The sequence below is a fragment of the Neopelma chrysocephalum genome, unplaced genomic scaffold (assembly GCF_003984885.1).
Source record: "Neopelma chrysocephalum unplaced genomic scaffold, ASM398488v2 Primary Assembly neopelma1_74, whole genome shotgun sequence".
NCBI classification, from domain to species: domain Eukaryota; kingdom Metazoa; phylum Chordata; class Aves; order Passeriformes; family Pipridae; genus Neopelma; species Neopelma chrysocephalum.
Window position 1 is genome coordinate 2,440,745 of NW_020897735.1, and position 25,163 is coordinate 2,465,907.

At 50.1% G+C, this 25,163-nt stretch overlaps 2 protein-coding genes across 4 annotated transcripts in view; one reads left to right on the top strand and one right to left on the bottom strand.

Moving 5' to 3' along the window:
- PAPPA (pappalysin 1) overlaps window positions 1–6,380 on the top strand; it is a 182,032-nt gene extending 175,652 nt beyond the window's left edge. For both annotated transcript variants that reach the window (XM_027687758.1, XM_027687759.1), the window contains exon 22: window positions 160–6,380. In XM_027687758.1, the coding sequence (XP_027543559.1) occupies window positions 160–267 (108 nt within the window). In that variant the 3' untranslated portion in view covers window positions 268–6,380. The remainder of the gene's footprint in view (window positions 1–159) is intronic.
- Window positions 6,381–15,108: 8,728 nt separating this feature from the next.
- ASTN2 (astrotactin 2) overlaps window positions 15,109–25,163 on the bottom strand; it is a 272,947-nt gene continuing 262,892 nt past the window's right edge. For both annotated transcript variants that reach the window (XM_027687651.1, XM_027687653.1), the window contains 3 exons: window positions 23,313–23,413; window positions 21,894–22,077; window positions 15,109–16,044 (listed from right to left, as the gene is read on the bottom strand). In XM_027687651.1, the coding sequence (XP_027543452.1) occupies window positions 15,807–16,044; window positions 21,894–22,077; window positions 23,313–23,413 (523 nt within the window). In that variant the 3' untranslated portion in view covers window positions 15,109–15,806. The remainder of the gene's footprint in view (window positions 16,045–21,893; window positions 22,078–23,312; window positions 23,414–25,163) is intronic.

Genomic DNA, 25,163 nt, shown 5'->3' on the forward strand with positions numbered 1-25,163 from the left:
CACCAGCCAGCACTAACATAAATCACTGTAAAAAAGTAACATAGCTGAAGGTTGCAGCTGATCTCTGAAGATTTCACTCCAGAGGTCTCGTTTGTTCTCCAGGCTGCTGTAGGTGTGTTCCCTCCTTCATGTCTTTGTGTCTTTGTCTCCCTTCCCCAGGTTACACCATTTCCTATGTCCTGTGACCTACAAGGAGAGTGTGCTTGCCGGGACCCCAACGCCCAAGAGCACAACCAGAAAGACCTCCGTGGCTTCAGTCTTGGGTAATGCCAAGCGACGTGGAATGGAGGACCACACTGCTCAAGGCAGGCTAGGAGAGACACCACATCCCTTTTGGTATCGTTTTTAACATTTAGCTGCTCAACTGGATGGCGTTTCTGCACCAGGGACCCTTAGAATTCAACCAGTCTGCCTTTAATTTTTGTCCAAGGAGAACTAAAGTAGGGGTTCATGTATTAACTATATCTTAAATAGTGATGACGAGAAACAACCAACCAAGAGTCAAGTCGAGAAGACTTTCATGTATCAAAACAGCATGTTATGCCCACCTAATTTGAACAGTTCATATCTAGATTCAAGGCGAGAAACAAACTATTTATGTACACATATTTATAGAAATAAGTAGAGAAAGAGAGAAAGAGTGAGAGATTATGATCAACGCAAAAACACTTTCCCCTCCCCAGCACTCACAACTCAGACCATTCATGGGAGAGGCTGTGCTCTTGGAGGACTCCAAGCTGAGCCTTTTCTGATGCTGAATGCCAAGGTATCACATGCTCGGGGCACTGAGGTTGGGGTAGGATCTCCACAGGGCTGGGCCTCTGGGCAAGTGACCTGCCAGACGCCCAGCCAGCTCGAGATGTGGGATGCAGCTGCTCCTCACAGGAATGCTACTTCCAGCCAGGGAGCTCAGCAGACTGCAGTGGCCTTTCTGTACAGCTCCTCCTTCTCCCCCTGCTGCCCTCAAAAAGCCAACAAAAAGCCCCCTTGTAGCCTGAAGGGCTTCTGGGGCGTTTCTGTGCGGAGATGGGCAGGTGGTCCCATGGTGGAGTCAGGGAGTGGGGAGTCTAAGGACTGGCATTGAGGAATGTGGATGGATGATTGCTTCTGAGGAGCAGAGAGGGTAACTCGCGCCCGCACTTGTCATTTGAGCATGTCTGCTGCTGCTACTCCTGCTGCTATGTCCCATTCAACTAGTATCCTTACTGTGTCAGGACAGGGTGAAAAACAACCCCATGCAACCAAACAGTCTGCCTTAAAGCTTACCTACAACCTGCCTTTCAAACCCTCTGGTCTCTTCCTCAGCATTGGGGCAAGAAAAAAGGACACCAGCCAGCCAAAGAAATCTGCTTTCTGGTCTCCACCCAGCCAAGTGGTTCTCGAGACCTCCCCCACCCCACTCTTACGGTGGTCTCTATCTGACAACTGCTTCACGCTCCTGTTTTTTCAGGAGAGGGGAAGAGGAGGAGACACATGCCATGGGGGAAGGATCATAGGAGATAGTATTAGAATTTTGGCCATATTTGTCAGTATTAAGCTGCCAGGGCAGCGTGTCAGACCCTTTTGACAGACCAGGAGCTTAGCTGCTTGTAATCTTCCAGAACGAAGGGCATTAGCTGCAGCAGACCTCACACTTCCCTGCCATCCTCCTGTTTCAGTCCAGAGGGGAACATGTTGTGCCAGATCCTTGGTGATTCTTTTCATCACAGGGTTCATCACACAGAGGCACTGAGATGCCCAGGGCATCTAGTGCTGCCACTGCTGCTACAACCCATCCCATGGAAATCCCAGAGATCTTTCCAGTGTGGCTTGGGCATGTATCTGCTGTTTCCAGCTCCTGCTAGGAAGAACACACATCCGAAAGAGCATCCTTCCAAAGTGTTGGGTCTGTCTGTTCCTTGGGACTCTCCTGACTTTTACAGTCTACTAGGTAAGGACAGGTTGGAAAGATTTTTCCCTACTCCTACTTGATTGAACATTTAGGCACTGGGGCAAGGCAGAAGGGTAAGGGGAGGGGTCATTTGGCTCATGGAGATGAATGTAAAAATGGGTAGGAGAGCTAGAAATGGAAAACTGATAAGAGTGGTAGGTGCAAGGAACCAGGCTCTTGATACCCACTGTTGGGGTTGTTTCTATTGGAATAAACCAGAGATGAATCTCAAGAACTAAAATGCAGAGGCCTGGAGAGGTGATTGTTGTAAGAAGATGAGGAGCTGTCTGTTGGGAAGCTCTAGTTATTCCTGGAGAAGGCCTGGCCATGGGAGCTGTGTGGATGGCTCTACCCCCACCATGCAGGGGTGTATTGGAAAGGGAGGTGCAGTGGGATCAGGGCTCTTTCCATGGAGTCAGACTGAGCATCCTCTAGTGTAGAGAACAGTGGCATAAACTCTACTTTTACCCCTTGCCATCTAACGTTTGAAGTAAATAACTGTGGAAAGGTTGCTGTTCTCTTCTGGTCCCTTCACCCTCCCTTTTTTTGTGGGCAGTTTGTTCATGTGCCATCCAGCCCATGAGAAGAGCTCACAACCCCAAAAGGCTTTCAGGCTGCCAAAGCATCATGTCCTCAATGCCTGAAGCATCTGGGCATGATCTCCCCTCTCCACCCCACCTGGGTTTCACCCTGGCAGGGAGCCTCAGTTCAGGTCCTGCATGCATCCTGAAAACGCCTTTCCCAGTTACAGAGCTCAGCATGGAGGAGATTCCCCATCTGCTTCTCCCACCCTGCACAGTGCCCAGGAGAGACAGGTCTGTACAGGCATTATTGCCACTTGCTGCTGTGGGCTCCCAGGAGCTCGGGGCCAGCTGAGCCCCTCAGGCCAGCCAGGGCCAGCCCCTTCTCGCCGAGCTGGAGACCTTCTCAGCTCAAGGGAGTCGGTGGCTTCTCATCAGCACAGCCTCCCACCTCAGCTTCACTCCTGCAGTCCTGGGGTGCCCCAACTCCCTTTCCCACGGGCAGGCTTTCCATGCTGCTATTTGATTTTTTTTTTCTAACTACCATATTGGCACTGTCCATCTCCTCCAACGGGGCTGACAGGACTGGGAGCAGGAAAAGTTCTGCTCTGAGTCACGTTAAATCCGATGACTTTTTTTTTTTTCCATTAGGGCAAAGCTTTGCCCTCTGTGTTTCAGGTGCTGTGTGCCATGCACCCAGAGGGATGTGGATAGGGGAGCCATGGGACACAGAAAACTGCTCAGCTCTTGTCCCCTGTGCTCCCAACCTTAGGCAAGGCCAGCTGGATGGCCTTGCAGCATCTACCATTGTTTGGGCTTCAAATGCCCAGTGGACTCTTAGGAAAGACCCTCCGTGACTGTGGGTGGGAATTGAGAGGGACATCACCCCCTGAGTCAGCGGCGTAGGGCAACATCAAACCAGAAGTGTGGGGGAAGAGAAGAGGTGCTCATATGGTGAAATTTAGCTGCTCATAAAGTCCAGGTCACATTAGTGCCAAGATCTTCTCTGTCACAGATAGTGAGCCAGGGCTGCACCTTACCTGGGGCCACCAGCCAGCTCCTGGCTCTGGGCGATGTCCACGGCCAGGGGGAGGGAAAGCTGGAGCGGAAAGTGGTGGAATGGTGCATGGTGGGGTGGGAAACTCCGATCAGCTGCTACCCCTCTCCCTCCCCACCCTCTGGCAGATGGGCTGAGCTGGTGTCCTCCTGCTTTTCTTGCATCTTCTGCTGTCCCACCCAGGCTGAGAAAGGAGGATGGCACCAGAGGACTCTTGGAATCGGGTTCCAGCTACCTCCCTTCCGGTTTCGGTTTCACTTGGTTGTAACTGTCGGTTTGTTCTAGGTTTTACCTGTGTTTAAGAAAAAAAAGAAAAAAAAGGGAAAAAAAAAAAAGAGAGAGAGAGAAAAAAAGAAAGCCCGATAGCCAACAAAAGTTTCTTGCTGCGACTGATTCAAATGGGGAAAAAAAATAACAAGTGAGGCTTTACAGAGAGGGATAAAAGAGGAAAAAAAAAAAAACAAAACATAAAAAAGGAGAAAAGGAAAAGAAAATCCGCATAATCCAAATCCAAGAAGAGCAAAGCCTATTTTTGTGTGTTTGAAAGGAAAACACCGATTCTGCCAGCTGAGTAGAGAGCTAGATACTAAGTGTAGATTTCCCTAGAAGTACCGTGAGGTTTTATAACATTGTCTGGTTTTGTTTTCCTCGTGCGTTGTGATAAATCCAGGAACTAAGGCTAAGGGGTTTTTCCCCTGGTATATTGTTGTTTGTAGGGGGAGGGGGGCGGAGTTTGGTTTTGTTTTTTTTTTCCAGATTATTTTTTTAAGTGTGTATTTGTGCTTATTTTTACGTTATCCAACTGTACAAACGCATTTAACCAGTATTTCACTGTGCTCTAATTACTGCACTCAGAAGCACTGCACAGTCTGAATCCCAGAGAGCTGAGAGAGACTAGGAGTGAGTGGGGAAGGAGAAAGCTGCTACCTGAGCAGACAGGTGATTCCCAAAGGTGGGAAGCGGGGTGCCAACCATCCCCTTCCCACACTCCAGCCAGTTGTTTCCATTCGAGGCCAAGCTAAAAGACAGGAAGGGATGGGGTGAAGTCAGCCATGGATGGGGTGAAAGTCAGCCAAGGCTGGGATGCTCAGAGGGGTTTCAGAGCTGGCGGTTTGGCCTTTGAACTGTTTTGGATGCCGTGGAAATTCCCAGCCTTTCGGCAGCATCTTGCCCTCCCCTGCCCGATCCCTGGAGGCCCCAGTGAGAGTTAATGGGCACATTCATACCACTGGGAGAGGACCACGTGCCTGGCATAGATGCACTTCAGGCATCTCCATGGTTGTGGGCCCCATTTTGGTCTCAGTGGTGCAGCTGAACAGATTTGCTTTACGTTTTTTTCCATGCCATCCCATACTGTGGGGAAGGCCATCTCCCTGCTGGGGATGCAGCAGTGCTCCTGCCTCCAGTTGACCTTATATGTTGGGCACACTGAAGCCCTGGGGACAGTCCCCTTTCACTGAAGGACCTTGACCACTGAGTTCAGTGGGAGCACGACCAAAACATCAGCAGGAGCAGGTCCAGGTGGCCCAAGATGTATTTCCTTGGAGCTACGGTCAATGTGGGCAACAGGGTTTTGGTGTTGGGCTGTTCCTGCCACCTGGGGGGTTCAGATCCCAGTACATTTTGGCAGGAGCAAAGTGAGGCTTCATGTTTTGTTTCTGTCTTCGTTTGGCAAACTGAACTTTTCCCCTTTTCACCGGATCTACACATCCAAGATTCACTAAGAGTGAGAATCGCTTCCTCTGAGGCCACACACAAGACCTTGGGTTGGCCTCAGGTGTTCGATGAGGAGTCTTGGTGCTACTTGTTGGTGGTGTTAGTCCTGTTAGGTCGAGATACGGAGCTAACAAGTCCCAGTTGTCTTTGGTTCCCATCCTGGCTTAGTTTAGTCTTTTGGTTTTTTTTCATTCTTTTGCTGAGGCCACAATTCAGCCACCAGTTTCCATCTTCTGAGTGCAAAGAACCAGGGCTTTAATGAAACATTTCACCAGCAATTCAAGAGGGAATTGGAACCATTGCGGAGTTTGCATTGTACGGCCTCTGTAATTACGTACCTGTCTGCAGATGATGGGCTGAATTTTGCTCCCATCAAGTCAACACAGATTTTTGTTGTTGTTGTTGACTTCCCTGGGAGCAGGATTGAGCCGTACTATATATATAAATATATATATAAATATATATATGATATATATATAATATTATGTGTGTAATATTATATATATATCAGTGTAATATTTACAAATAAAACTGTGATCTCGTCTAGAGAAAAATGTATTCATATTACCAACTGCTCTTCCATATTTATGTATCATATTGTATCTTTTTATTATTGTTATAATTATTATGATTATTATGGTTATTATTATTATTATTATGGAATCTTTCTTGGCACCTTTTGGAAGCCATGTCAACCAATACTCCAATGAAGTGCTGAGGATCTATTTTCACAAGAATTCTACTGGTCTACTGTATAAAAGAGAAAAGAAAAAAAAAAAGAAACAAGCAAAATACAGTTCAACCCTTAATTCTGTACCTCACGCCTGTACGTTTGCTGCTCCGATTTTGGGTTTTATTTTGCGTTCGTTTGTTTTTAACGGATCTAATTTAAGTCTCCAAGCAATATATAAAGATGTAAATAGTAAAGCTTATTTATTAAGATTGTCATCTTTTTTAATTTATATTTACACAATTGTTCATCTAATTTATTTTTTTTCAATACAGTTTTTAACAGTTGTCCTTTTTTTGGTTCATGATGTTTTTTAAATCATTTTCACAGAATTTCTTTGTACAGGTTTTTCTCTTTCTTTTAATAAGCAACAACTTCCTCTGGTCTTTCAAAAACAGGTCATGTTTCACTCCAAAAAAAAAAAAAGTTATGTCAGATTCATCAGAAATATTTTGCCATTGTTGATTCCTATACCCTAAAGTTCTATATTATATAAATATATAATACCTTGTATGCTTAAATATTTAACTGTGTGATTTTGTATATATCTTCATACACATGCTCACACACATATGAGGGTTAATGTCCCCAGATGTTGGGAGAACAGAGAATCAGAAACACAAACAATATAAGCTTGTATTAAAGAGTTCTGAACTGGACCCCTCGCTCTTGCCACGTCTCCTTTGCTTTCGGTCGAGCCAGCCCCGAGCAGCGCCGGGTACCCGTGGGGGTGTTGAGTGTGGCTGTGGGGTCCCACATCTGGCTGCACAGCTGCACAGCGCCCTGTCCATGTCCTGCAGGCCTTTGCTTTTGGGCAGGGGTTTGGAAAACTGCCGTGTTTCAAGAGTGGATGGAGGGAGGCAGCGCCAGCTGGAGCCATGTGAACCCAAGAGCCTGTTTTACCTCAGTGGGTTTGGCTCTGACAAGGTGGTTCAGGCCCTGCTTCTCTCAGAGCAGGCTGGTGCTTGGTGGAGGTTTTGGTGTGAAAGGGTTGAAAATGTGAAGGTTGAATGCTTCTAATGTTAACAAGAATTTGATTTCTTTTCCAAGTTGTCCATGTTTTCTGCTCGCCCTCTCCATCACATGTGGAACACGGTCATCTAGAAAACAAGTCCCAGTGGGAGTGTACCTTGACTCAGGGGTATTACCTGGGAGGGAAGGAGGGCTGAAAGCGAACTATGTGCAGCTACAGAGCTGAACATCTGAATGCAGAGAGCCTTTGGACACATGAGAAAACAGACAGATAAAAATAAATCAGTCTCCAGTGGTGAAGAGATAGCTGGGCTTGCAGACCCCCTGCCAGACCAAGGCCCTGTAACGTGTGCACAGTGAGCTCGTGCATGGCTGGTGATGATAAAGCCCTGTGCCCAGTACAAACACACAACATGTACACACACATGCAATGTCACAGCCTGACCTGGTCCCCACCCCTCCTCAGAGTTGGCTCACCTGCAGCGAAGATGCATGTCCCTCCTCCTGGAGAATGAGACTCTGCAACCCAACATCATCATTTTGGTTGGCACAGTGATGGGCACATGATGCCCACAGGCACGAACAGGTCCAGAGGGAACGGGCTGGACTCCAACCACAGGGGTGCCAGGTCTTGATAATGTGTGAAATAACCTGAATTGGCTTAAGCTTAAGCAGCTTTTGGTCCTACAACACCAGAAATGTGGCATTTGTTGCCACAGCGGGTGTTTGTGGAGAGGAGGGTGGGCTGGATGAGATGCAGCTCGAGCAAAGCCTGTAGCAGCCCAGGGCTCAGCCCTGCACAGCTTGTGCAGCCCACCTGCCCCAGCCAGGAGCAGCTTCCCTGGGCATTTCAGTTGATGATCACTAATGGTAAAGACCTTTGGCACTGTTCTGGCCCATCAGCTTCGCAGATTTTCCTCCCTCAGGGGCTGTGCCTCTCCCTCAGTTCCAGCCGCACTGGTCCTGCTGTGCTGCCCCCTCACCATTGTTGCTCCAGCAGGACCCCCCCACACTGTGTATGGGGGGTAGAGACCCAACTCACTGCCCACACGCCAGACCCTGCCAAAGGAAAGGACTTTATGCTGCTGTACTGAGAAATCTGTATCAATTCAGCTTCCAAATGTGGATTGATCATCATCGACATCTCCAAACCTTGAGGACGTGCACACAGGCAGGACAGGGGCTGTTCAACCCTGACAATTATTGACCCCCTGATCCTAGAAAGAGTCATTTTTAACCCAGTTAACTCCCAAACTCATTAACAATTTAAGTCCCCAGGAAAGCCCTGGTGCGATGTGGAGGCTGGGAGCACAGAGAGAGGACAAGGAAGGGATGCACGGGGCAGCAATGTTAAACACCGGCTCTGCTTTCCCTGTTACACGTTGCCCTTCACATCTGCTTGGGTCAGCACTGGGCTCTAATGCCAGCCAGCTCTATTTACCATCCTGCTGTAGTTACAGTACTGGCTGGTACCACCTTGCCCCCCTCCAAAAGTGTGGCAGTAATACCATAGAACAATAAATGAATCCCACAGCACACGATCCAAGGGATGGCTGGGGGCAACAGACTGAGGGATGAGAATAAATTATTTTTTTTTTTATGCTGACATAAATGAGTCAGTAAAACTGTTTTGCATTTTACCTGTGAAAATCCACTGCCATATGCTGAGCAGGGAGAGACAGGAACAGCATGAGCAAGAACGTATCGTGTTTTCTATACTGTCCTTGTCTGTGGTCAGTGCATTATTAATGGGCTATAAGTGCGTCACAGACAGCCCTATCAATAGCACATACTGTAGATAAAAAGGCCCAGGAACGATGTATTAAATGGGCTGTGTCTTTAGCAATATACAAATCAATTGGCTGTGTGTTGAACCATCTATTAAGCATTAATAAAGACCTTAAGATGGGAGCAGCCATGAAGGTAGGGAACAGCAGGCAGCTCGCTCCTGCTGGGCTCTGCTCAGCTCCACTCCTCCTGCATGTGCACAACCACTCCAGGATCAATTGGAATGCACAGTCAGAACAACAGTTTCTGTGTCCAGATTACGTGTCTGTCTGGAGATCAATGGCTAAAGAGAGGGAGAGGAAAAAAAATCAATATGTGCAATGAGCCAGGTCTGTCCTGCGAGATGGCAACAGGGCTTGTGGCCACCAGCAGATGTTAGATCTGGCTGGGACCTGGCAAGAGTGGCAGCTTTAATGTTCCATCCCCATAGCAGTGCTGCTGGTCACCTCACTGTGCCACCACCCCTGGGAGTCACAGCACACTCAGCATCACCTGTCCTGGGCCACCAACCTCTTCAAGTGCCCATGTGCTGGTGACTGCCAGGCACTTGTGACACCAGATGTGGTTCCTGTTGGCTGCATGAAATCAAAAGGAGTCGACTGCATTAATTATATATGAAAGCTGGGGAAATTGCTCTGAATCCATATGGCAAAGTCCTCTCCCAGCTCAAAGTCACAGCTTCTCAAACAAGTATGACATTGGTAACTGTGGTAATTGTAGAATGGCCTGGGTTGGAAGGGACCTTAAAGATCATCTACTAATGGGAAAATAAAGCTGTTAGAACAATTTGGTCAAAAAGAGACAAAGGCTTAAAAAAGCTTCAGTGGAAGGACTGTAATATAAAGGAAACTACTCACAATTATACAAGAAAGCTTCTTTCCATGTAAGCAAGTATATCTGAAAATCAAGTGAATGTTCAGGCTGGCAGATACGTGCCCACGTGTTCACTTGCTTGCACACAGACACACACAAACTCAGAAAAGCCTTTGTGGTCCAGCACTATGTTTTCCTGGATGTGTTCATCCCACCTCCTCAGTTTTTCAGGCACACATCTGGGAGGTGAAGAAAAGTGAGCAGTTCTCAGGTCAGAATTCTCTTTTGATGCTCAGTAAGTACCATGACACTACAATGGCCCCATGTTTTCCCTCTGCCCTGAACTGGAATAACTGCTGCCTACATCATTCAAGTCAACAACTGGCCTAAGTTCTCTGACAAAATGCAGCCCAAGGGCCGGGGTCTTCTTTTTTTTTAAAGTACAAGTGAGGCAATACTGTGTCAAAATAGTTTTAAAGGTCTTGAGAATCTTTTGGCTAACTTCTCTCAGGCTCAAGGAGGATCGTTAGTGGTTTAAACCAACTTCCATGAAATTACTATTATTTTTTTTTTCAGATAAAAGGTTAAAAGTTTTTGATTGCTTTACTTACGATGAATAAAGAACTAGTCCAACCAGCAACATCATCCCTTCTAGCCACCCTCCCTGCCCTGCTCTTAAGATGATATCTGCCATTTTACCCATTTATAAATCTCTTCCCCACTCATACAGCTTTTTAAAGCATAAGAGCCCCATATCTAAGCTCACTGCTGCTCCCCTTTATCCTGATCCAGACTACAGGGATGAACTGACTTATGCTTCAGGTCTGTTGACATTTTTGATGAGAGCTGAAATATGGGGATGATTCTGGCTGCAAGTCAAAGCCCACCTGTGCCTTTGGGCACTCACCTTGTAGCACAGACATGCTCAAAATAAGAAGATTCTTTACAAAATGTTACCTTAATAACATGGTCCTCCCCTGGTGCCGCTGTGTTTCCATAATGCTTCACGCCACAGCTAAGCAGGCTTGGAGAGATGGGAGGGTGGGCAGGAGCAGGGAAGGGAGAGGGAATCCTTTTTATTGCACACTTTATAAATGCTGCAGTGCTCAAATTTTCCAGCCAAGCATTTAAAGCCCCATATGAAATACCCAAGCTGAAGCACATTGTATTGACTCAAACTCGAAGCCCTGGCAGCTCCTGGTGCCCAGGATCTGTCAGGAGCCTGTTGGGCACAGTCTTGTCTCCCCCCCATTCTCAGCCCAGCACTATGAGGGGCACTCACAAGGCCAGAGTTGCCCCTGGCCTGTCCCCCCAACCACAATTGGACTGTGAGCCATGGTCCTGGTTTATCACCATGACCACCAACAGTTGGGGAGGCAGTCAGGCCAAGAGTGCTTAGAAAAATAAACCAAGAAACCTTTTCTTTTGTGTCTTGCAGTGAACAAATTGATTCAGGTTGGTGATGCTCAGCTTCCTCCCAGGGCAACAAGACGTGAGCTCACAGGCTACTGAGGCACCCGTGGCACCACAGGGCACTGCCATGGCGAAGCATTAGTGCTACTGCAAGGCTTTGTGCCCCTCCAGGCATCCCCTGTGATGGCAAGGACCTGGGCTGCCCGTGCTGCACAGCCACAGGCACTCCCTTGGCTTCTTCCTAAGACTCAGCAGAGCCCCATCCAACTAAGCAAAAATTTAAAAAAAAAAAAAGACGAAAAGCAGAAACCAAACAAATAAATAAAGGAGCAAACGCAGCACTTGACTCCAGAGGCCTTTTCCGTGGGAAGAAGCTGTCCCAAAGTGGTGTGTCATCAGCGGCACAGCAACCCAAACAATCGGCCCCTCTGTGCTCTGTGCCAGCTGCAGCCCGGCAGGGTGAGGGTGGTGGGGAACAATGGCCGTGGGGACAATGGGGATTGTTCAGGCTCCCCCGGAGGGAACAGCCCCATGCAGCCCTGGGAGGGGACCTGCAGCTGTCACCAGCTCTGAGCTGCCAGACAAGTGGCAGATTCGGGGTGCCCTTCAGAAGGGCGTGTGCTCATTGAGACACTCAGAGGATGCTGGAAGCAGCAGTGAACATGCCTGTTAAAAGGGCATGTGAAGCTTCTGCAGAGAAACCATCTCCTGGTGCTGAGCTGGAGTTTGTGGGATGCTGAGGGTGCATGGATGGGGGGGTTCAGGCTGTGCAGGGAACAGTAAACACCCTGCACATACCCATGGCTGCTCTATCAATGCCGTTACCTGCACATGCACTCACTGCAAAAGCACAGGGAGAAGGTTCCTCCTTTTGATCTGAACTCATCCTAAAGCTGGTGACTCCATCCAGGAGCCTTTGATGCCAAGTTATGCATCCCAGCCATGCTGTCAGGGAAGTAATTTCAGCTTTTCAAAAGGATGTGCATATTTTATTAATTAAACCTGGACGATGGTACATTTTTGTCCCTCTCCCCACTCACCTTTCATGTTTCATAGACCCCTTGGTGCTCTCCCCACCCAGGAAAGCATTGCCAACGCTCTGCCAAAGCCCAGTCAGTGGCACAGCAAAGTCGGGGTATGGGTTGGCAAGAGGGAACCATCTCTTGGGGCAGCAGCATTTTGCTTTGGAGCAAGGATCCCTTCTCCCTAAGGGAGCCAGAGGAATGGCAGAGGTGTGTGGGGGGGAAGGCGGGCAGGGGGGAGGGTGAGTACACCACGGGCATGGGTCCATGTGCCAGCATTGCTGGGCTGTGACTACAACTGTTTATCTTGAAAGCCAGAGGATTACATTCTCCAAAGTTTCCAGGGAGAAAATACAGACCCTTCCTTTCAGCTGTGTGCCGGAGGATGTGAAACCTCGATGAATTCCTCGGTTTTGTTTGGCTTGGGTACTCCGTGCCGGGGTAGCATCACCAGCCAGGGGCTCTTCTGGCTTTGATCTGGGAGCTAGGTGTGCTTCTCGACAGGTTAATGGCCCCCAGACTCCGCAGCCTTCCTGCCCAGGAGTCTAGACTCTTCCACCTGCTCTGTACATATTAACACAGGCTTACACACAACTCTCTCTGTACACAACAGCCAGTCTCACCAAGGATGCGAAGCAAAGCTCCTCAGCAGCCTTCCAAGGTAAGCATTAAGCCCCTGCAATGGACACAGCTGCAGCGTGGATCCAAGGGACAACCAGACTGTCCCTGTGCTGCTCCTGTTATGTTCCCACTCAGTGCTACCACAGTTGAAGGTCTCCTTTCCATCACCATCTGCAGCAAAACAGGCTTTGCTCCTCTGTGAGGGATGGTTATCCCAGGTGCAAAACACACCACCGTGGGGGAGCTCACAGTGTCAGAGTGGATAACAACATGCTGAAGGGCATCCCGCCAGCTGCCTTGTATTTTGGCTGGCATGTCCTGTTCCTAGCCCCTAGCACCACACTCCTGATGGCCAGGAATCCCAGGGGTAGCATTACCCCAGTCACACCTAGGGCTGCCTCCAGTCCCGTCAGCAAACACAAGCAATTTGTCCGTCAGGTCGGTCAACACTGCAGAGCTGCTCCCCATCGCTGCGCGGGGCTTCCAAGAGAAATGAATCATCCCCAAGCAAAGCAAACAAAAACAAAATAAAACACCGTGTTTGTAAAGTGCGGGGAAAGGCATGGCTGAGGGCCAGAACCTTGAGAAAACAAGGCAGCTTCAAAGCACCTGGAGGTGCACCCGGTGTGAGCAGCAGGGACGGGACAGGACGGACCAGCCGGGCTCCGTGCGGCTGCTGCTGGTCCTGGCAGCCCTGGTATGTGCTGTGTCCTGAAGAGTGTCCAGGGAGACCTGTCCTGCAGGTGATGAAGAACCCACGAGGACCATCCAGCCCAACTCCCTGGCCCTGCACAGACACCCCAACAATCCCACCCTGCCCCTGAGAGCATTGCCCAAATGCTCCTTGACCTCTGGCAGCCTTGAGGCCATGCCCACTGCCCTGGGGAGCCTGTTCAGTGCCCAACCACGGGGTGAAGAACCTTTTCCCAACATCCAGCCTAACACCCCCTGACACATTCTCATGCCATTCCCTCAGGAACTATCACTGGTCACCACAGAGGTGAGATCAGTGCCTGCCCCTATGTTGCTCCTCGTGAGGAAGCTGCAAACTGTGATATGGTTTCCCCTTGGTCTCCTCTCCTCCAGGTTGAACAAACCAAATGACCTCAGTCATTCCTCATATAGCTTCCCTCTCTCCATCATCTTCGTGTCCCTTCTTTGGACACTCTTCAATAGCTTTAGATCCTTTTTATACTGTGGCACTCAAAGCTGCACATCAGTCCCAGTCAATCTGCATCAGTGGCTCCAAAGAGAGATTTAGGGGGTTTTCCACCTTCCCATAATGCACACACACTGTGTCATGGAAGCACCTGAAGTGGGTGGCTCAGTCTGACACCAGTTGGGACACCAGCACATTGGCATTTCAAGGGTTTTGCTGTGTTTTGTGGCAGCTCCAACCAAGCAAATGCAAAGTTTTCATTCATCTGCAGCAAATCACAGTCATCTCCTTCAATCCCACAACCAACCTCCAAGGCCACCTCCAAAGGGCAAAATGATGGTTAAGGGACAGCAGCAGCACTGAGAGGTTTTAACACATACGGTGGTGTTGTCATTCCTCCATGGTCCTCATGTTCAGTGTGGTACAAGCCTCAGTGACACAGAGATGCATAACCCAGAGCCCTCAGTGTCACTGTCCTCTCCCTTTCCATCAGAAAAAGGGATTTTGCTTAAAAATTAGGACCTTGGGCAACCTGTAATGCTGTGGAGCTTGCTCCACAGGCTGCAATGTCACAGCCAAGTTTCCTGTGAACTCCAGCAGAACTTTGACCAGGTACTGGATTCCTTCCCAATGCACATCAATGAAGAGACATAACCAAAGACGAGGGAAAAAAAGCAGTTTGGATGAAACAATCAGAATTATTTGAGTGGGTGCAAATCAGGCAAATAGGTTTAGCTCAAGAAGAAAAAGGTCTCTGGCTGAACTTCCTCCACATCAAATCCTGCACCTTTGTTTGGTTTCAAAACATTTTCGTTTTGAAACTCACCTCCTGCTTGTTTGCTTTGACGCTAAAGGGTTAAATAACCTGAAAAACTAAACAAAATTGTTTACTTTGGGCTGACTAAACCGATTCATTCAATCCACACTGTTCCCCCTTCCCCCTCCAGGTTCGTTGTTTTGCTTTAAAAAGGAAAAAGCAATAGCTTTGAGCTGATCTGATTTTTGGTTTTTTCCTCTCTCACCCTCTTGCACTTTTTGGTTTGGCTACCAGGCTGAGAAATCCATTACCCACAGGGAGCCTGGGCCAGCCTAACCCACATCTGACAGTAAAAGAAACCAGATTCTCCATGTCTTTTCAGCCCCTGGCTTTCTTCTTGGGCTTTCCCACACGCCTCCAGCTCCCACTGGGACCAGTGGCTGAGCTGGGTGTTGGGGTGGGAGAGGACCCTGTGTGAAAGGCTGCCCTTTTCCCTCCTTTCCATGCATCCAGCTCTTGGGGTCCCACATCCCAGCACGGGGACTGCTGTCGGTGATGCCCTCCCCGGGGAGACCATGTGAGGAAGAAACACCAAGGAGGCAGCGAAGATGGACTTAATATGAATCTTTAATGCACAGAACAGGCTGCCGGGAGCCTTGCGAACGAAGGCTGTGCTCGGAACCGCTCCGCCGACTCGGAGTGCTACAAAAGCCCAGCTTGCCTGCAGCGTCCTGGCACCTGCCTGGCATCCCTTCTGGGACCCTCGCTGGCAGCGCGGTGTCACCGGCCACCCACGCCACCTCCTCCTGGCGTCCTCGGCCACCACAGCACCGGGGCCCCTCGCCCCACAGCTCCTGCCCGGTGGCAGGGCAGGCAGGGCAGGCAGGGCAGGCAGGGCAGGCAGGGAGGGGGTCACCCTGCACCCAGTAGCTCCCCTCTGCCTGGCCCTGGCCTCGAGTGGGTATCTCCTCCTCCCAGGGTTTTGGAGCGTGTGTAGTCCAGGAAATTCAGTAAGAAAAGATTAAAAAGGAGAGGCTTTTATGCTGAGTCAAATTAGGTAATTTCTTTTTTTTTTTCTTTCCTTTCCTCTTAAAAAAAAAAAAAAAAAGAAAAAGAAAATAAAATCCAACTTGCCGATTTCTTGTTTCTCTGCCATCTGTGTGAGAAAAGTCCTGTTTGGCCTCGCTGTCCCCTTCCACCCCCTCCGAACATCACCCGACCCCAAACCCCACCAGCCACTCAGCACATTGAGTCCTCGACTCCTCGGAGTCCCTTTGCCTCCCACAGCTCCAGGCCCGCACCTTCCCTCACCGCCCCTTGGACTCCCCGTACGTGTTGCGCAGCATGGAGACCATCTTCTCCTCGCAGGTGACTTTGGTGTCCTTTAGGATGCTGTACCAGACCATGCCGGGCGGCCGGACCTCTTCGCTGCGGCAGAACAGGTAGGGCATGGTCTCGGTGCGGCTCTGGATGTAGGCACTGCGTAGCAGGGTCGAGCAGTGGCTGCTGACCTTCTCCAGCCTCCTCAGGATCAGGTGAGCCTTCCTGGAGGGGACAGGCAGAGATGGAGACAGAGCAGTGTGTGGGCAATGCACAAGGGAGACCAGGAACCGGGACATCTGCATTCCACCACCAGCTCTGTCACATGACAAGAATGGACAAGACCCATTGCCTGACATTGTCTTTCCTGTTTCGAGTGGAGAGAAGCTCTGTTTTTCCCAAAGTTCTGGATATGTCTACCATTTCACAGCCCCAGGGCTGGAGGGATCTGAGGTCTGACCCACTGGAGCAGCTTGTGTGCCCTGGGGACAGTCTATCCCTGGCTTGGTGGTTGCCACCACCATGTGCTCCTGGTGGGCCCCAGTGCACGCGCTGGCCCAAAGAACCCTGGTGAGACCCCCAGCACTTTACTGCTCCTGACTGATGAGTCCTGGTGAGACCCCCAGCACCCTACTGCTCCTGACTGATGAGCCCAGCGCTCCCTTTCCTGTTTTCCCAAGTCTCCAGGAGGCAGACAGCCCAAAAGGATTGACACTTAGAAGAGTGAGGAAAAAAAAAAGCACAACACATTAAGACAAAACAAAATAAACCCAAAAGAAACCAAGAATCCCCTTGTGGGAGTCTGCAAAGTGCTAAATCAAACAAAGGGAGGGAAGAGGGTTTACTTCAGTGGTCTGAAAGTCTCAAGATCACAGAATATTTCCTCTCCCTCTGGTGCCACAGGAAAGCTCTGGATTCAGGGCTAGGGGATTTCGCAGTTCCTGCAGGAATGTAAATTCCCGATAATGATATGTCAGGGGCAGCACTGTCAATTGGTGAGGCATAAACATGGGGATTATTTGATTATGAAAGCTGAGTGGTGTTGCAGTTTGGGCTGTGAGCTCCCAGCCGTGGAGGGAGTGTCAGGAGCCCAGTGTCCAGGGATGGGATGCCAGGGAAGGGCTGGTCAGGGTCACCCCAGCACCAGAGCAGAGGGCAGACACGGTGGCAGGAGGTGACAGGGCATCCTGGCATCCCCAGCCAGCTGTGGACCTCTCCCTCCAGAGTGGGAAGACTGGATGAAAGGCTGTAGGAAACCACTGCTCCTCCAGGGCTTCACAGGGAAAACAGTCCTGCTCCTCCCTGGGGTGATGTGCTCCGGGTCAGCTTTGAACGAAGGCAAGAGGAAAGGGAGTTGGCCCTTCTTGGACAACACTCCCTGATGTCCATGCATGGATTTAATCTATAAAGACAAGCCAGACTAGGCAATGCGAGCCTCATTAGTTACACACATCTGTAATAATGATGTCATGGGCTGAGCTGTGTCCAGCTCTGACACAATAATACCTCTACTCACGCTACTCTCCGTAGCAGCCACCTGACCTTCTGCAGCATCTGGTGCTCCCACTGCATGTCAAGACTTGACACACTGCCATGAACAGGTCCTTTACTGCTGGACATGTGCTGTTAAATTCCACGGTGGCATTAGATGATTTTAGTGAAGATTGATTAAAGCTCAGCTCAGCAGCAAACCAAAGTCTGTAATGACTGTCACGACAGTTACCAAACTTCAAGAAATAACAGTGACTGTGGCTGAAAGGGACCAAAAGTCATCACCTGTGCCACTTCCTGCTGGGATCAACCTGCCTTGATGATTTTCTGTCTGACCTGATCCTAGAGCCAAGAGCTGGAGTTCCTTCTAGTGTTTGCCCTTCCTAATGCCGAGAAATCGTTCCTTAAAATTTGTGCTGATTCTCAATTTTTTTCAGGGAAAGCTGAGCAAGGACAGAACCCAGTCACCTCATAGGATGGACTTCTATGTAACCTGACTGTGCCCAGGAGAACATTTAGCCAGAATACTCTTTTTCCTCACAAAAGAAAAATCTCATCTCTCTAAGGCCACAGCTCCACAGTCACCTTGATTTATCCTTAAGTACCTCTACTGCCAAAACGGGGTGTTTGACCCTTCCCCAGCCCATTTGGTTGTGCTTGTGCCAGTGTCCACAGACCTGGATGCTGTGCCTACATGGGGAAGTTGTCCATCCAAAGGCCAAGCAAGAAACCCATGGATTTCCCCCCCAAATTGGTTGCTATTCCAGGTCACCACAAGGCCTTTCCCAGCCACAGCAAGAGGGGAGTGATGATGAGTGCCCATGACCAACCCTTGAGGCAAACCCCCCGTGGTGGGTTAACCATGACTTGCCCCAAGGACACAAGGAATGGATGTCCCAGCACACAGCTGCAGGTCTGCAGGCCACACTCTGCTCTTCTCCTCCCTTCTCACTACTTCTCCTTATCTACCATGCACAGCTTTCCTCACTCATCTCTCACCTTTCTCCCACACAACCTGCCTTTGCCTCTGTTCCCTTTGGCCTTCTCTACCTTCCCATTTTCATGACTTGCTCCATCATACTTCCATGATCTTCTGAATTTTGCTAAAACTCACCACATTGTCCTTGCTGCCTGATACATACTCAGATCTCTTTATCCAGGAAAATATGACAAGCAGCTCAAGGATGGCAGGAAGTTCAGGGTCAAACCACCCCAACCTGCTGATGTCTCCTGAGCCAGAGGCTGGGCTCCTCATGGAGCTGGTCACACCTGCTGCATTTGCAGCTATGCCTGGTGTAGTTCATCCCAGGAAAGAACCCATGTTTAAGGGATGTAGCACACAATAGGTTGGCCCCATGATGCTGAAAAAACACGGAACCGTGGTCATGGAGGAGACAGAGTGATGGGGGAGAGGGAATCAGGCCCCTTGCTTTTGAAGTCCAGTGCCAAAGCTCCAATTTTGATGGGTTTCACTGCTTTGAGTAATTTATTTTAGCAGGGTAATGAAGTCATGTGCAAATGTTAGATTTAGCTTTCGGCTGTCAGCTGTTCCCTCTCAAAAAAAACAAGGAGAAAGAGAGACAGAGCGGGTGAGGGGAGGGGTGAGAAAGGGAGAGAGGCTTTCTGCTGAAGACTGGCTAATAAATTACAGGAGTAGTTTTTGGGCTGCCAATTTAACACCATAAATCAAGCCCTGGGTATTACCCAAGTGCTCCCTACGGAGGGCTGTCGGGTCAGAACGACCACCTTTTCAAATACTGGAAATGAAATCTTCCTAAATGCTGACCAACCTCATCCCTGCCAGAAATGGCAATTTATTGCCTTATTAAGGGGCAGGAATTGGGAGGGGATGGCAGGGGAGCGAGTGAGGGGGAGTCACTCCCATGGCTGCCTGTGGCCAGACCCCAATCTCTCAGTCTCCAGAAGGATGAAGTGACCTCCTTCCCCCTCACCCCACAGTCCAGGGGACAGACCAGCAGTGCCCTCCCATCTGCCATGTGCCCACTGGTTTGGTGCCAGCCAGGAACTGATTCTGGCCTCCACTTGGTGGATTTAGGAGGTCAAAGCACAGTCACAGATGATGAAGGGGGGGATTTAAAAATAGTGATGGCTCTTTGCAGCTACTTTCCTCTGTGGTGCCTCATGGCATGGTGGGGGACAGGAAAAGGGAGGGGACAGGCATCCGCTGCTGGGGCACTTCCCAAGGGCTCGTGCATGAACCAGTGACCCCACTTTAAGGAAGTGCAGTGCAGTGATTGCACAGGGGACAGGGCACTGAGATCCCTGAGACATGATGCCTCCTGCTCTGCCCAGCACCAGGGATGCTCCTGATGGGATGTTTGTCCTCCAGCTGCACAGGGGACAGCTATCTCTCACCTTAATGGCTGGTGGGGGATGAAAACACATCCAGAACCAGCCAAACCCAGCCCTATCTCACCTAGGAGGAAGGTACTAAAAGAGCACCAGCCAGCATGAAGAAACAAAGAAATGATACCTGGGCTGGAGGCAAGGATGAGATTCCTGGGATTGCTGCAGGGAGAGGGTGGCTCCCTGGCTGCTGTGTTCCCATATGGGGTGATTTTGTCATACATTCAGCTTTTTCCACTCTACTGAGAACTGACCCGGGTCTGCCAGACCCTCGTGTGGGAGGACAGTGAGTCCAGGACTTGATGGCCTCTTATCGCAGCCTCCCATCAGAACATTGCATTCCCCCATGTACCAGAAGGCAGCTGCTCTGGAGATGCACTTCATCTCCTTTGTCCTGTGGCTGCCTGTCTGGGCCACTGCTTGGGGCAGAGGAGGGTTTGTGAGCCCTGGGCTGATGTCAAGTCCTGACCCTGCTGTTGCTGGTAGCCACAAGCAGAGGCATGGAAACAAGATTTTAACTTAATTATTTATCCTGCCTCCTCCTAAAAAACAGAGCCCGCTTGCAGTGGTCATAAGAGTCATGATGAAAACACAGCAAGGGAAAATAATAGTGCAATCTGCCCGTGGCTGTGTCAGGAAGCACATTGGCTGCACAGATCCAAAGGCCTGGATGCACAGTAGCATTAAGCCTTCACTGGTTTAGACATATTCTTCTGTCTTGTTGGAACAAATTAACTCTGTGAGATTCACTTGGTGTTTGTGAGAGGGATAGGGGGGAGCAGGAAAGGGGCTGTTGTTGCTAAAGGAGATGAGCAGGATGAGGTAAGCCAGGTGCTGAGATGCTGCTGACCACGGAAAGTCCTGGTTTAGGGCCACCTATGAGCTAAGTTTTTAATGTCTCCTTAATGTAAACGGTCTGGTTGGGACATCTGGCTGTCAGTGTGTCTTCTTGCCAGCAGCTGTTTGCAGTAACCTGTGGCTTTCATGGAAACTGGGCTCACGAGGACTCCAGTGTGATGTATTTATTACACGGAGGCAAATCAACTTCCCTCTTGTCGCTCCGTTTTATGAGCGAACGTTTACTGTGAAGCTGAGGCTCATCTGATAAACATTTCAAGGTACGAAAATGAGTGTCCCCCTGGGAAGGAGAACAGCCTGTCAATTAAAATCGTGTTACGAGATGGCCCCTCTCAGCAAAGAAAAGAATCCTCGCTGCCTGCTGCTATGTCAGTGCCTCTGTTTCTGTGCAAGCTCCCCGAGAAGCCAGGCTGGGTGACAGAGCTTTGCTCTTGTCACGAGCCTGGCACTGGCTGCTGTGGCATTTATAGATGCTTCTCCTTGGCTGCAAGTCCCACATTTCTCAAGTGCACAGCAGGGGCATAGGAGTGCTGGGAGGGGCTCCTGTGGCTCAGTGAGGACAACAGACAGCAGCTGAATCGACCACTGACTCCAGATGTAGCTGGTACCGAGTCGGGCAGTACAGGCAATTTAAATGTCACCTTGCAAGTCCCATGGCCTGATGCAGGTATCGGGTTAGACAGCAACCTTCAGGGGGTTGGATCTCAAGTAACAGGGGAAATAAGGATGTGTAAGAAGAGTCTGATGGTTCCCAGGGATTTAGAAGGAGAGGAACAATTGCAAAGGACAAACAAGCCTGCAGTGTCATCAAAGGAGGAGGAAGGCAACAGGAAGAATGAGAATGGCTCTGTGCCAGAGGCTAATGAACCACCAAAGAAACTATGACCAAGGTCATCTCTGGCAGAGGACAAAACCCAGACCAGCTTGGATTTACGTCCAGGAGGGGTGTAAACTGTTGTGAGGAGTTGTTATCCTGGTATTACACACAGATCCTCAGCCACATCCAACAGGCAAGGGGGAGAGAAGGAAAAACTTTTCCAGGCCTAAATTATACCCTTTGCCACCCACTCCCCAGTGTTTCCAAGCACCCAGTTCATCCACAGCATCACCAGCCTGGTTCAGACCGGGTGATACAAACATTCATCCCAAGACCACCCAGCTGCCAGGTGTCCCACCAGCATTCATCCAAAGACCGAGCAGGAACTGGTGGTCTGAGGAGATGCAGGACAGCTTGGTGAACACCAAAAGGGGACTTCTCTCATCTCCAAGGAGGAGGCAGGGGTGTCACATCCACAGTGGCCAAGCAGAGGGGTGCTCTGGGCGTGGGGCAGGGGAGGGTGCAGGGAAGGGACAAGTACCTGGGCCCCAGCTCGTCCTCACTGCGCCAGACGAAGTCTCCGAACTTCTCGTAGTGGGAGTTGTAGTGGTGCTGGACTCGGAAGAGCATGGAAGCAGAGACCTCCATCAGTGTGTTATAGGCTGTCTGCTGCTCCTTCCCACTGGTGTAGCCATTGTAGAGGTTGTAGATTTTGTCAGCTATCTCTGGAAAGGATCAGGGGATGGGATTAATGAGCAGCCTGAAGGTGCTAACATGGTAAGAGGAGGAGTGACACCCTTGGCAGGGCTGGCAGCTGGGATGACTAAACCCTGTAGCAGGGTTTAGTGACCTGGAGAGCATTTAGCAATTCCTCAGGCTAATCCTGCAGTGTGTGCCCTGCACGAGCAGAGCAGCCCCAAAGACTCCAGCAACAATCCATGAAGGAGCAGGAGAAGGAGAGGCAGAAAGCTGCCAGCACAGGCAGGCACAGCCTTATCCTCCCAGGTAGGACAAGCAAGCTCTTCCCAAATCCACCAAACCAAAAGCCATTGCACAGCTATGGTGTTAAAGGGCAGGAAGAAAACAACACTGTTGATACCAAGATGGTCCTTCAGCCAGAAATGCAGCACCTCATCATCGTGGGCATCGGCTGGAGCAGCTCAGATGTATTGAACGAGAGGGTGTGCTCCCTGCTGTAGAAACATTCTCTTTCCAGAGACCAAAAATGCACAAAAATACATCTCTCCTTCCTTTTCCTTAGCCTCCCATTTGCTCATTTTTCCTGGGAATGCTTATCTTATTGAACATGGAACAAGGCATGAACCAAAACTTTCTTCTGTGTGCTTTTCCAAATGGAAAGCAAGCAAGGAAGAGGACAGGTAACCTGCTGATCAACTAAGAGAAATCTTTTCAAATCTGAAAGCAGCCAAATGCTCTGGGCATAAGAACAAACAAATGGGATCTGTTTCAGAACTGAACAATGCAAATGTGCAAAAGTGGCTGGGGGTTTTTTTGGTGTTTCTGTTTCAGAACTGATCCATCTGCCACCAGCACCCCTTCAAACACCTGGAGCTGACGGTGCCCTGCATGGCTCCTTGCAGCCCAGCCAGGGCTGCTCTCTCACATTTTTAAGAAGGGATCACTCTTTTTCCAGGGAAAGTGTGGCAAACACATGGTACCAGCTCCCACAGCTGTATGTGGGAAGGATGCCGTGGCACTGTGTGGCACAGGACCACGGAGCCACCAGCTGTCCAGCCAAGGAAGCTTTGCTCCTGGACACTCCTGCAATTTATCACCCCTCCCCAGATGAACATCATTGTCCCTGTGGGTGAATTTATAGGAGCCTTCACACTGGGAGAGGGGGCACTGGACAGGTTTGAGGGAGTACAACGAAGAGAGGAAAATCAAAATCAGCAGGAAATGTCTCCAGTCGTGGAAAATGAGGTGCCTGAACACTGACCTTCTGCCTTGCTGTCGTCTACCAGTGGGCAGGCTGTCCTCAGGGTGACCGTGCTCAGCTCTGAGTGTCTCCCTCGCGTATCCACCGCGTAGAGGGTAAATCTGGAAGGCAGGAAGGAAAAAGAAAATAATGTCTTTATCCCTCAGTCCCACACCTCCAGGTTGTTATGGGAACTGGCCTTCAGAAGAGAAAGGAAAAACATGGTCCAGGCACTATCAGTCAGTTTTGGCATGTCAAGGAGGATGTGAGATGATCTGGGGCTTAGAACAGGAGAGCACCCAGGGAGGGACAGGTGCCAGGGATGGGGGCACAGACCACCACACCCCCTCACAGCATCTGTGGGGCTCTGCTTCCTCTCCCCCCATCCTGGGGAGCCTCATGGGGCTGCACCTGCATCCTCCTGACGGGGGAGGGATGCAAACATCTCAGGGCTGCTCTGCCATGCACCAATGTGAACATTATAACACGGTGCTGTCTGTGAGTCGGGCTCCTCTCTGGCCCTCCTGAGAGCAGGGCACTAATTCTTGCTGTAAGTGGGCTGTGTGCTGACAAGTGACAGCTTGTACTCGTCCTGTGAACGGCCCTTGAGTTGTTTGCTCCCTCATTTCCTCACCAGGGTGGGGTTGGTAAAAGGGTGGGAATGATAATTTCACACTTGAAGCTAATGAAGAGCATCTGACAGTAAAATACGGCTTTTGTGCTGGATGGAGCCCTGAACAAACAGGCTGTGGCTGCATGGGACGTCCCGGGATGCTGAGCTCGGAGTCCTGGTCGGAGCATCAAAGCTCCCCAAAATGAGAATGCTTCTTCTCAGCAGGGGTGACAATCTTCTGTCCACTCTCCTAGAGGCATGGGTTCGCATTTATTCAATCCGAGCCAGGCATGGAAACTCGAGCTGGCTTTGACAAAGTGCAGGAGCCGGTTTGAACCCCTCGGAGGTCTGAGTGGTGGGGTACCCAGCTCCTGAGAAACAGCACAGCACCACTCCTTATCCTAAGGTAAAACCGAGCAGCTTTTGCAACTTGAGTGCAAGGAGTAGCACAAAAGCAGCTGAAGCTTAAATGGGATTGAGACCCTGAGGTATGTTTATTTAAGGAATGGTCCTTAAGTCTTTAGCATCCTTGGGAGGGACAGAAGCAATGCCTCCCTTTTCCTCACCCCACACACAAGCACTGCCAGCCTCCCTCTCTCCTCCCTGCAGGCCCTGCACACCCCACACGTGGCTGATAAGGGCTGACATTTGCACAGTAGCAATTCCCAGCACAGGACATATTCCCTCCAAGCAATTAGCATTAGCTCCTTAACAATGCTCGCTGTCTGAAAGGATGCCAGCAGACTGCCAAGGAACCCACTTGTGTGCAGGGACAACTCCCATTCTTACAAAGCTGGGGCACGCAGGGGACGCACACGCTGAGCTCACCCAAGGAGATGCTATTTAATTCCTTGGCATGACATCATTTTCCTTAATTTACCAGGAGCGTTGCTCAGAGTGGGAGCATCTCAGGAAGGACGTCCGCTCTGTGAGACTTCACAAGTACCACACACAGGCTGTTCTCCCGCTATAATTAAGGGACAGACAGAGCAATAGGGTAATACTGAATGCCAGGCAGGAGTCTGACTTCAGGGCTTTGCATCCCATCCTGGAGGTGTCACCATCCCTCCTCCTCCCTTCAGCGGAGGAGATGTTCAAGGGGAGCGAGGAGTGTCCTGCTGTGAGCAGGTAAGGTCCACGAATCCCCCTGTTTCCAGGTCCACAAAGGAACAGGAATGGGGACACCCCATGTTGGGTGGGGGCCCCCAGCCACAGTAAGATGAGGAACTGCAGCAGCAGAGCTGGGCTGAGCTCCAGGA